Source organism: Prionailurus viverrinus, chromosome C2, assembly GCF_022837055.1.
Source record: "Prionailurus viverrinus isolate Anna chromosome C2, UM_Priviv_1.0, whole genome shotgun sequence".
NCBI classification, from domain to species: domain Eukaryota; kingdom Metazoa; phylum Chordata; class Mammalia; order Carnivora; family Felidae; genus Prionailurus; species Prionailurus viverrinus.
Window position 1 is genome coordinate 81,064,901 of NC_062569.1, and position 12,865 is coordinate 81,077,765.

The 12,865-nt window shown below is 38.9% G+C and overlaps 1 protein-coding gene across 3 annotated transcripts in view; it reads left to right on the forward strand.

The window, feature by feature from the left end:
- TP63 (tumor protein p63) overlaps positions 1-12,865 on the forward strand; it is a 103,202-nt gene that overhangs the window by 18,450 nt on the left and 71,887 nt on the right. For all 3 annotated transcript variants that reach the window (XM_047875897.1, XM_047875898.1, XM_047875899.1), the window contains exon 2: positions 800-1,054. In XM_047875897.1, coding sequence (XP_047731853.1) covers positions 800-1,054 — 255 coding nt within the window. The remainder of the gene's footprint in view (positions 1-799; positions 1,055-12,865) is intronic.

A 12,865-nucleotide genomic window follows, 5' to 3' on the forward strand; every position in this document is an offset into this window, starting at 1 on the left:
GAAAGAACAGAGGAAAAATTAGGCTGTGTTTGGATGGTATACTAGCATGTTACTTTTAAAAACATATAGGTGACTCACCCTTACCTTGCTACCGATACTTCGCCAGTCTTGATGAACTGAGACCTTGGTCGGGGCTTGGGGGGCACTCTTGGTACCCTGGGACAGAATTTAGATAATAAGACTACAAGGAAATTTGGAGAACATCTGCTTTTGTTCCATCTGCAGGAATTTGATGCTCACATCCCTTTTATAACATATCTATCCAGTGATCATTCTCATTCTGAATAACATGGCAGGAGGGGGGGGAAAGTAGCATGTGGTATTCATTTATTTTAAAGATATTCTATACAGCTACTAAACACTGGACATTTCTGCCCAGTTTGTTAATGAGCACGCGTTCCACATTTTCTTTAATTCAAATATAGTTGCCACACAATGTTACATTCATTTCAGGGGTACGATATGGTGATGTCAAGTCTATACCTTATGCTATGCCCACCACACATGCAGCCACCGTCTGTCACCCTACAATGCTACCTCAGTATCATTGTATATATTCTACTTTTAGTTGCTCTTCAGGAGACCACAGTCTCCCAAGGCTGCACCCTTACAAGGCACGCACAGGCCTCAGACTTCCCTTGCTGTTTCCGTGTATCGCAAATTGGTCCCTTTACTTGAAATATGAAGTTTCATAGACCCACGGTGGATTTCTGGACAACGCATGCACCAAATGACGCCTTTTTGGAGCAATGATGGGCAGCTGAAATGGCTAACTCTGGGGTTTCTGGGTGTCCTGCAGCCACAGTACACGAACCTGGGGCTCCTGAACAGCATGGACCAGCAGATTCAGAACGGCTCCTCGTCCACCAGCCCCTACAACACAGACCATGCGCAGAACAGCGTCACGGCACCGTCACCCTACGCGCAGCCCAGCTCCACCTTCGATGCCCTGTCGCCTTCCCCCGCCATCCCTTCCAACACCGACTACCCGGGCCCGCACAGCTTCGACGTGTCTTTCCAGCAGTCTAGCACCGCCAAGTCGGCCACCTGGACGGTAAGAGCCCCGGGCACCTGTGTGCCCTTAAACCTGACCCCTGCCTCCAAGGGTGGTCTTCATTGCCATCCCCCTCCCCCGCAGGGACTTCTCAACTCTGTCAAGGCTTAGAGATTCATTTCACAGTTTCTCTCTGTCCTCCAAGGACATTTTGGTTTTAACTATTTAACACTGAACCAGAGAAAGAAAAAGTGCCATTGAGTGGGCAAAGCCCTGATCTGGGGACCAAAGTCCTGTGTTCTGGCTGGCACGTAGTATTTTCAGCAAATCTGTTCTCCCCCTCCCGGCTGTCAGGGGTCCTTGGTGTAAAAGTTTTTGGAAAGCTATAAAGCAGTATGCCAACAAGAAATATCATAGTCGTAGGATGTGTATTTGCATTTACCAGAATGTAGGATAGTTACCAGTCTCCTTATTTTAAAGAAGTAAATGCCATATTAATATGTGGTTAAAAAATAAAATCACAGGCATGAGGTAATAAGAAATATAAATTTCATTTATTAAGGAAGGGCTAAATTTGTTTATACGTGTAGGTTCTATAACACGAATCGTAATTTATTGATACAAATAGATTTATCACCTTTATAATTTTTCCCCCAAAGACCCTTCTAAAACTGTACATCAGAGTCCTGAATTAGTCCAAAGACATTATGATTAAAAATGTTGAAAAAAAGAACTTTACATATGTAACTTTTCCAAGAAAATATGGAAATATTTTCAAAAATTAAAAAGGTACAAGAATGTTTATTCTATTTCAAAGTTCATATTGTTAATGTATTATAAATAAGGTTTGTATATAAGGGAGGAGATGCACAAGGCTTGTTTTAATTGCTTGATCAAAGAATGGCCAATACCAAAGTGGCATGCATGTTTTTCAAACAACTTAATATTTGCATGGATTCTAAAAGCACTTCCAAATATCATCCTCTTATTGAAAAGTAGCTTTAGAATTGTTTTAACAGGTTTTTTTTTTCCTCTTTGGCAAATAGCTTTCTTTGGAAAGTGTTTTACTTCTATATTATAGCATCTAGTTCACTATTGCTTTAATCCAGCTGTATATGGTTCATAAAACAATCTACATTTATAAGACTACATCCCAATGTAATTTCACATGTGTTCCCTCATTTTGTCTTCACTTCTTTGTGAGCTAAGTAGGATGAGCTGTATACTTCCCATTTCACTAGTAAGGAAAGCTAAGAATGTGGAGGTTAAATGACATCCCTAAACGGACAGAGGCTTTTGTGTAACAGGACCTATTTCTGATTCTGACCTGCCCCACCAGATTGTGTTCTTTCTTTCTTTTTCGTTTTATCTAATTAATTTTTTTTCAATGTTTATTCATTCTTTGAGAGAGCGAGAGAGCGAGTGTGAGTCGGGGAGGGGCAGAGAGACAGGGAGACACAGAATCTGAAGCAGGCTCCAGGCTCTGAGCTGTCAGCACAGAGCCTGATTCGGGGCTTAAACTCAGGAACCCTGAGATTGTGACTTGAGCTGAAGTTGGACACTTAACTGACTGAGCCACCCAGGCACCCCTCTTTCTTTCTTTTTCTACCGTTCCACATAAGGATGTTCAACACTTGCCTAAAATTTTATTTTAGTGCTTTTCTTTCATGATTGGAGAAGCGGTTCTGTCATGGTTCATATTTCAAACATAAAGTCTAACTATGAGCCTACAATTTGATCTTTTTTCCATCTGTTACTCACCAACTGTGTTATAATCATGAGTGTCTTTTATATTAATAATCCTGGAGGTGGACACTAAAGGTGAGTAAACTTAGAGTTCATAGGCCTTAATAAATATTGGTTGATCAATCTAAGTAATACTTTGCTGAAGATCTGCCCAACTAACCATTTTATAAGTGGAGCATAATGTGCTTTAGAATAGGGTTGCCGATTGGGTGTTCATAATCCCTGATCTCCAAGGCTAACAGTTTTTTGTTTGCATACCCAGGCCAAGCTCTGCTGTGTTAGGAATAAGCACATCTGAAGGGATGATGGGCATATGGAGACCACTTAATGATTGCTCACTTCCCTTCTAAAATGGTTTAAAAACCATGGTGATAGATCTTGTTGCAAGTGGAACATTAAATCAGCCACCCTTCGCCTCCTGTATCACCTCCCATACAGAAGTCTTAAGGTTTATTTTTTTTTAGATTCAACACAATTCTGAACCATCAAAGCCCCTCTCTAGGACAAGTAAATTGTCACACACACACACACGCACACACACACACACACACACACACAAGGTTGGGGATGTATGCCTAAGTGGCAGGTTAAAAAGAAAATAAAATGTCTTGTGGAGTATACTGGTAAAATTTCCTTAGGTGGGACAACAGTGAGGTCCGTACCCTGAATAAAGGGGTAGGCATTGCTGTTAAGGGAAAGGTCACTCTTTGGGGGGCAGAAAACCTGGATTCTAGACATGATCATCTTTGTGACTTTAGCCAAGTCACTTGGTCTTTCTTGTGTTCGATCTGTGTCTCTGATGAGGAAAAAGAGGAGTCTGGTAAAATTTGTTTTCTTTTCTTCTGGTGTGCTAGTGTTAATAATCAACATAGGACACTTCTAGAAGGACTTAGGTTCTTATTAGGTGTTTTGCCTGCCATTTAGTGAGTGGCCTGGGTTAAGCTCTTTTGCCTCTCTTGGATCTTGGTTCATTTGTCTACAGTCTGCCCTATAGATTTTACAGAACCATATAGAATTTTACAGGTTGTATAGAATAGGTTGAATTAGATGTCCATTCTCCCCTACTGGTGTAGCGTGTGGTGTCTAGAGTTTTCCTAAGTAGTACTTTCTTGTTCATCATCAGTTTTATTTTAGGCCCAGTTGCATTTCTTCTAAATTTAGGGCACTTGAACCCTTATCTGAGTAGCAGTTGAAATCACTTGAAAAGACCTCAGATCTATCCACAGACACCAGTATCTTGTACATATCAACATCTGAGTCTCTAAGCCAAATTATATATCCCCGCACTTATACATTGACCTCACTTTTGTTTGTTTGTTTGTTTTTCAAAGATCATTTATTTATTTTGAGGGCAGGGGAGAGAGAGAGAGCGAGAGAGAGCATGAGTGTGCAGGGGAGGGACAGAGAATGAGCGAGAGAGAGAGAGAGAGAGAGAGAGAGAATCCCAAACAGACCGAGCACTGTCAGCATGACGGCAGAGCTATCATGAGCCGTGAGATCCTGATCTGAGCCAAAACCAAGAGTCGGATGCTTAAAGGTCTGAGCCACCCAGGTGCCCCCATAGACCTCACATTTTAAAAAGTATTGTCCCATACATTTATTTTAGTTGAGCCTCACAACTGAGGCTGTTAGCCCCACTTTTATAAATGAGGAAACTTAGAGAAGTCAAGGTTCCAAGGCTTATCACCTGTCGAGGAGGGAAAGGAACTCAGGACCCCTCACTCCCAGTTCAAGTCTGTCTGCCATCCTGTCTAGACTGTCTTTCCCCCTGATTGATAGAAGGAGACATACAGGGACACACAGGCCCTGTGTAGTATGGTGCTAAAGACCAAGTGATGGAGGGATTTTTATTTTATTTTATTTTATTTTATTTTATTTTATTTTATTTATTTTATTATTTTTTTAATATGAAATTTATTGTCAAATTGGTTTCCATACAACATCCATTGCTCATCCCAAAAGGTGGATGGAGGGTTTTTTAAATGTCCTATTATACAACACCTATTTCTTAGGCATATGTGCATTTTAAAGCAACTTTCAAAATAAAACACTATAATTTAAAACCATGCACAAACGGGAAGCAGCAGAAGCAGCTGTCATTAGGAAGAGCCACACTTACTACATGGTATTCTGGTAATTCTGTAATAAAAACTGTTTAGTACCATTTTATCACTTGTCATTGTCCTTTTGTGTTTTCTCTTTTCATTCTGATTTTACGCATAATCACTGCCAAAACACAATGAATACATTTAAAGTGTATATGCATATTTCCTTTGGTTTCTCTATTTTTTTTTATGTTTATTTATTTTTGAGAGAGAAACAGAGACAGAATGTGAATGGGGAAGGAGCGGAGAGAGAGGGAGACAGAATCCGAAGCAGGCTCCAGGCTCTGAGCTGTCAGCACAGAGCCCGACCCAGGGCTCAAACTCAGGAACTGGGAGATCATGACCTGAGCCAAAGCCAGACACTTAACCCACTGAGCCACCAAAGCACCCCTCTATTTTTTACATAACAAATACAGTTGTGTGTCCAGTTCCATAAAAATATGGTATTTATTTTAAACTTCTTCCACTGAAATAAAATGAAGTGTGATAACATTTTCCATATTCTCTGTTTCACGGACACACACACACACACACACACACACACACACACACACACACACGTATTCAAACCCAAGCAGTACTGAATTCAGGATTTACTTTCAGACTCTTTGCTTATTTCTACAATGTAATTGCTACTGCTAAGAGAGGCCTACCACTTATTATATTAAGGTGCTACTCCAGTATTATAGCTAGGAATCATTAGCTATAAGACAGTTGACAGAATGGTGTTTTAGAAATGGCAGGAAACTTAGGTACAGATTTCAATTCTGAAATTTCCTAGCAGCCTAAGCGACCTGCCCAAAGAATCCAATCTCTTTAAAACTCGCTTTTTCATGTCTGCAAGTGGCCATGTTAATACATCCCTTATTATGAGAATTGCATGATCTGTCTAGAGCACTGATCAGCGCCTGACTGGCCATAGGCATATAAATGTTTATGAATCTGAATTTTGATCCCTTTGTTTCATGAGTTTATTACAGTTTTGTGAAGGTTCACTCGTACAACAAGTAATAATTTGAAAGGACGCAGAGCAGAATGTTTCTACTTTTTTTGCTTTCCTTAGTGCTTTCAGGCATGCATACATACTCTAGCCCCAAGGGACTGTGATACTATCCACTATCCAAATATATGAATAGATGCTAGAGAATGATTACAGGCCGCCCCATACGCAGACTTCTGCAGGGTGGCTGTGCTATTTTCCTATGCCTGCCCAAGCCAATGCAGCCTCCTTGCCTGCACAAGGCAGGACCCTCTCCATATTTTAAGAACCTGTTGACTTCAGCATTTATTTTTCATTGTTAATCTGTCACTTCATTTATGGGGATGCCTTTTGTAGTCACCATGGTAAATAAAACACAACAGTGGATTTCACTTATCAAAGAGTCAACATATTGATTTGCGATGGCAGAGTACTGGGAGCCTACACGCTCGCCAGTGGGGGACTTTCAACAAATTGGGGCAAATCCATATAACGAATTACTCTGGAGCCATTAGAAAGAATCATATGTACTGACCTGGAATGTTTTTGGAATTGGTGGGGAGGCAGAGATCAGCTTTCTGTGGCACCTACCTGAGAACCGAGAGGTCTGATCAGAACACCACTTCTGGGGGCAGAGTGTTTTCTTTCCCTGGACTCCAGTGACCAGGCCTCTTTGTGAATATAGGTCAGTCTGTCTCGATTATAAGCCTCGCGCACCTTCCTCAGTTTGAGAGCTGTTTTCTCATAACCCATGGCACACAGTATTATCTGTGTGCAAACACTGTGAAAACCTCAGGTTAGTGTTTTCTGTTGTGCTTAGTCTGAGGTAATGACCTGGCCTTTGGACATACAGTCATTTTTGCTCTTGTGACTTTCTCCCTTCATAGATTTCAAGGTCTTAGAGGTCAGGCATCCTGACCTGGTGCCCAGCACACTGTCCAGCATACAGTAGGCCCTTAATAAATATTATGAGACTTTGTTTTCTCTTCATGGTTAAAGGAAGCAATTATACTTCCAAGCAGTATCCCTCAGTTCTGACCTTGATTGTTAACTGTCTGTAAATTTGATGCTTTCTCCCTCCACCCATGATTTATAGAGAGCATTCTTTCTTTGCCTCTCCTAATCATGCCAGCCTCATGTCCTGTTCAGAGCTTTGAAGAATCTGACTTGAGCAAGTGGAGAGATTAGGGAGGTGGCATTTGAAAGGGGAACAGCCAGTTCCCCGGAGAGTTTCATTGATCCCAGCATATCAGTCTTGCAAAGCTCTCTCCCCTTGGCTTCACAGGCGAGCTGAGATGCATGCCTGTGGCCCACCCTCCCTGTCATCAGGTTACCTGTAATGTAAGACTTCCAGAATAAGGCTGCCAGCTTTGCAGAAATCTAATGCAAGCCAGCCCATTGCGTGGCCCTCTGGAATCTTGGGACTCTTAAGAATAGCCCATCAAAGGACATGATGTACAGACACACTTTTTCATGGTGAATATGGTTTATCAACTTCTTTTCACAAAGGAAACACTTTGGTCTTCAAAGTTTGAGCTTTAATTGGGACTTGAGCTGATCTCATAATTGAGTGGGTGTTAGACTTTATTGCTGAGGGATCGAAGTCAGTAGACTGGATCCTGCCAGTGTTACATTTGTTACCCATAACAAGGTTATTTTCACTTCTTGACATAGCTTTCCTGCAAATCTCCTTTTTGTGCCTCTCCCTCATGATGAGGAAAAAAAAGTGCCTTTTTGTGCCTCTCTCATGATGAGGAAAATAATAACATTGATCATATTCACCTGCTCTCCAGCTCTTCCTTAGCTTACCAAGTATTGAGGAAGACTCTCCTAAATAAAGAACTTGAAGATTCTTGGTGATGGTTTGTATGTCATACTCAACCCTAGATTGGATTTAAAAATGAGTTTCCATTACAAGACATCCTGCTGGGGTATTGTCCCGAGTGCAGAGCAGAGTCACTTAATCAGCACGCTTGCCCTAATTTGTTTAGACTGACTCTAGATCAATGTATTTGTGAAAAGCCAGTTTCACCTAATCTAATGTTTATGCCCCTCCCACACTATTCTGAGAGATTTGTTGAACACACTATAGTTTTTATTTAAAAATGAAAATTTTGGGGCGCCTGGGTGGCGCAGTCGGTTAAGCGTCCGACTTCAGCCAGGTCACGATCTTGCGGTCTGTGAGTTCGAGCCCCGCGTCGGGCTCTGGGCTGATGGCTCAGAGCCTGGAGACTGTTTCTGATTCTGTGTCTCCCTCTCTCTCTGCCCTTCCCCCGTTCATGCTCTGTCTCTCTCTGTCCCAAAAATAAATAAACGTTGAAAAAAAAAATTTTTTTAATAAAAAAAAAATGAAAATTTTGGCATTGACTTATTATATCTAATATGAGAACTAACCACTAATTAAAAAGAAATAACTAGCAAATTTAAATAAAGCTGGCATTTCTTTTTCTATGACAGTTTCCTTTTTTTCTTCTGGTCCTTCCCTTCTTCCTCTTTCTCCTCCTTCTTTTCCTCCTTTACTGTGTTACCATTAGTCGTGGTCAGTTTCTCTTGTGGTTTTTGGGACTCGAGGGGCGCCTGGGTGACTCAGTCGGTTGAGCGTCTGATTCTTGATTTCTGCTCAGGTCATGATCTCGCAGTTTGTGGGTTTCAGCCCTAGGTCCTGCTTTGTGCTGACAGCGTGGAGCCTGCTTGGGATTCTCCCTCCGTCCCTCTGTCTTCTCTGCCTCTTTCTCTCTCAAAATAAATAAATAAACTTAAAAAAATAAGATAAAATAAGAATGGGAATCCGATCATCAGGCCCTTTTGTTTAACATATCATTTGGACTAGAAACGGGCTACCTTAGAGATGGTATACCAAAATATCAGCCGGAATCAGATGATGAGAACAGGGATGGCAGCACATACAGTGGTAAGTGCTTTGCAACCCCAGCCTGTTGTCATGCGGGAAAGCCCATCTGGTGTTGAAAGAATAGTTTTTCAAGAACAGCTGGAAACCTGGGTTTGCATGTAATATCTCCAGATCTTTAAATGACAGTAATGATTTTATTTTTTAAAAAATTTATGAAACACTACAGACCAAAGAAACAATAGATATGCTGAATGTTATCCTTGCAATATATTAAACAGTGACCAGGGAAGATGGTGTGGAGTTTAAATAATATAACTGGAAACTAAAGCAAGCAAGTAAGGGAAAGATTACTAGTAAACATGTTTCACTCAGAAGTAAATAATTCTCTATCCCTTTAAAAACCTGTATAGATTAATCCCTTTGTACAATAAACTAAGCAACACGTTGTCATGGCAGAATTTTCTCAGTGTTTTTCATGCAATAAATGACTTTCACCTTCTCATAAAATAAAATTAAAATTTTAGTTTATAAAAAAAAATAATAGTATTCATTTTTGGTCTCTCATCTAAGGAAAAAGTTATTGTTTGGCTTTTGTTTTTATCATTAGAGAATTCATGGAACTCTATAACTTAACTCTCCAAAATTGGCCAAAATTGTAATCCTAAAACGGCAGTGAGATTTAAAGAGTTCCACATCAATTTTCTCAACTCACTAACTGATAGCTTATTTTTAACTGGCACATAGAGAGTGTGCCAGAACAAAAATCATGAGGTATAAACCGAGAATAATGTTATACAAAATTTTTAATGACTCAGAAGAAATGCAGTATATCGTTAAACTTGACAAAGATCCCTTAAAATCAGCCAGAATGGTGTGTGCATTTACTGAGGGAATGTTGCACTTGGTGCCTTCTCATATTTGAGTTCTGCATCTTCTCCCACTTGTATCCCCAATATCAGCCATTTCCGTAGTGTGACCAAGTCATGCAATGGTTCCCGCCCCCTCTAATGGAGAAAGGAACATGTATTTTTCTCAGGAAAGGGGTTTAGTAATCAGCTCTCGTGTCATGAGTAAAAGCAACTGTGTGTAAAATAAATCCTTGTAGTTTTCTATCAACAGCAATTACTACATCTACTCAGGTCACCAGAACTGGAAGGTGACTTGAGATAACATAGCTTTATGCCCACCCATTTCCAATTTTTTAAGATTAAAGGGGAGTTTATTGTAAGAGAAAAATCTTAGACTCTTTGAAGCCCTGCAGACATTCTGTAGACATGGAATGGCTTTTAAAACAAGGGGTCCTGTAATTAAACACACGGAGGTCTAAAGGTAATGATCTTAGCAGCAGTCTCTTCTGTGGTTTTTAATAATGATGATGGCCCCATCATCAGGCTCCCCTCAGGTGAAATTTAAAAGAAAATCTGATAGTAGCCAGAGATGCTAGATCTCATTTATTGTGAGGTAAATCAGGGAGAGATTCTCACTTTACAAACAGAATGAACATTCTCATTCCACGTTGAATCTATAATGAAAACTCATGATTTCTTAGTGAAAACAAAAATTAAACGCCAGTATAATATGCTACCTTGTTAATGTATTACCAAGGTCTGCAGACTTGGAATGTAATTTCTAATTGTGATATGAGGAATAGTGAATTTTGAAGTTCATCAGTCAAACAGTGGTTCCTTCATGGGCTAATCATTCAGTTTTTATTTCTACTTTTTATGCTGTGTAAACAATATCATCTGCTGAGTCTTAGAGAAAAATAGAACAAAGATAAGTACTCCATTTCAAAGTACGTTTCTTTTTATTTGAATGGTTTCCAAGTTATGTTAGATAGGAAGAACAATGATTACTTAGCTTAAGGGTTCTCATTTGAATCTGAGAAGAAGAGTGTGACCCATGAGGTAGAACACAGGACTCAGAGGGAGACTTTTGGGTACTGACAAGCATTGTGATCCGGGGACCTTGTTTTGTCCCTGCCCATCTGTTCAATGGGTCTTATGGTATTTATTTGGCAGTATTGTTGTGAGGCCTCATTAAAGTTCATGAAACTCTTTGGAACCTGAGAGATCAAGTTCTCAAAACATGATATGTTATCTTATCCTGGATTTTTGTGTTTTGATATACCTGCTTGAATGCTTACAGTTTCATCAGTTTTCCATTTATAAGCAAGGATGGATGAAACAGTATAGATATATCAGTCCCTAGAAATAAAAGTGGGATGAAAATATACTCTCTAAATAATATATGCATGTATATATGTAGTTTTTTATATTATAAAATAATTTCTTCTTAAAACATTTAATTCGATCCTGCAACTGTTAATCAGTTACTTTTTTTCTTAGTGTTGTATTGGTAACATTTCAGCAGAACCAATAAAAAGCTTTTAAATTATGATTTATTTTATGTGGTCAGCAAAAGAAAAAAATACTCTCTTTTTCTTAAAAATACAAAAATACATATTAACGTTTATATAAATACAAATATGTTACTCTAGTTGAGTAACAAAGGAATTAACTTACAATAATTATAATTTGGACTTGAAAGATATTTCTTCCTTCTCTCTCCCTTGCTTCCTTACTTTTCCTTCTTCCCTGTGTTAAGACTTTATTTTTCCTTATTATTTTGTTTTCTTGGGAAAGCAAATCTCATTTTCCCATAAGAACAATATTGTTACTATAGATTGTATCTCTGACCAAGGACTTATCATCAAGTAAGTCATAGATATGATTAACTGTATGTCATAAAAGCAAAATTCTGACTACCACGAGCCACTGTAATAGTTTAAAAGAGCAAAATACTTCTCATAATCCTATAAAATTTGCTTAAATATCTTCAATGACTTGTATATTAAGTTTACTTATAATTTTTTAAGTTATTTTATGAATTGATTTATCTAAAACTGGTATGCTATTATAATAACCATTTTAACTAACTTTTCGATGCCAGAATTTTATTGGATTTGATGTATAGGAATCTGAGACACCTGTGTTTCTCAAAATTTTCCCTAGGAAAATTAGAATGGATACTTAAAAAACATCTTCCCATTGCCAAGATTCTATTCAAAAAAGAATTTTGTGGTGTAGACCATTCTTTAGTTTCAGGGTTTGAATGAATTTTTAAAGGTATTGAAGATTTTTCTTGTAAAGAAAAAAGAAAAAGGAAAAACTGGATCTTATTGAATTTGAAAGTCTACTTTGTGTCTGTGTTTACTATCATGACTGTCACCACAATCTCTAAAGCAGAGCTGTCTTGAGAAGATAAAATGTCCCTAAAAGTAAGTACTTATGAGAAAGGTTCTGAGTGCTAATGGACAGAGTTCTGTTCCTTTGCCTGAATGTTTGGTCATGGAGTCTTTGAGGATACAAGTTGTATGTTAGATCCAGGATTTGTTACTTACCTTTACATACTATCTCTTTGGGGCATCTGGGTGGCTCAGTCAGTTGAGGGTGTGACCCTTGGTTTTGGCTCAGGTCATGATTCCAGGGTCATGGGATCGAGCCCCATGGTGTGCTCCATGTTGAGCATGGAGCCTGCTTAACATTCTCTCTCTCTGTTTCTCTCTCTCCCTTTGCCCCTCTCCCCCTCTCTTAAAAAAAAAAAAAATTCTCTCCCTCTGTTCTTCTACCCGGGTTGTGATCTATCTCTCTCTAAAATTAAAAACAAACAAACAAATAAATACATAAATAAATGCTGTTGGTTCACATTTATCACCTACACTCACTCTTTTAACCTTTCCATAATAAACCATATAATTTGTAGGTTAGACCTCTGGGAAATGGTGTTTGATAATTAGATAAAACAGATTGATCAACAGGTACCTTAGAAAGTGTTTTCATAATAGAAATTTGGAATAAGTTTTTTTAATATTTCCACAGAATAGATGTGTAGAAAATGTATCCTAATATGATAATTAAGAAGTTCTTCTTAATTAAGAGGTTATAGATAAATAACCTCTTTCTCCTTTGCTTATTCTTATGCCTAGAATGTATTGAAATTATACAAGTATAAATCAATGCACACTCTTTTAAAATGATTTAGTTTAACTTTATTTCCTTTGAGTTTAGAAAGGCACTTGACGGGGGTGCCTGGGTGGCTCCGTCAGTTAAGTGTCCCACTTCAGCTCAGGTCATGATCTCATAGTCCGTGAGTTTAAGTCCTGCATCGGGCTCTGTGCTGACAGCTCA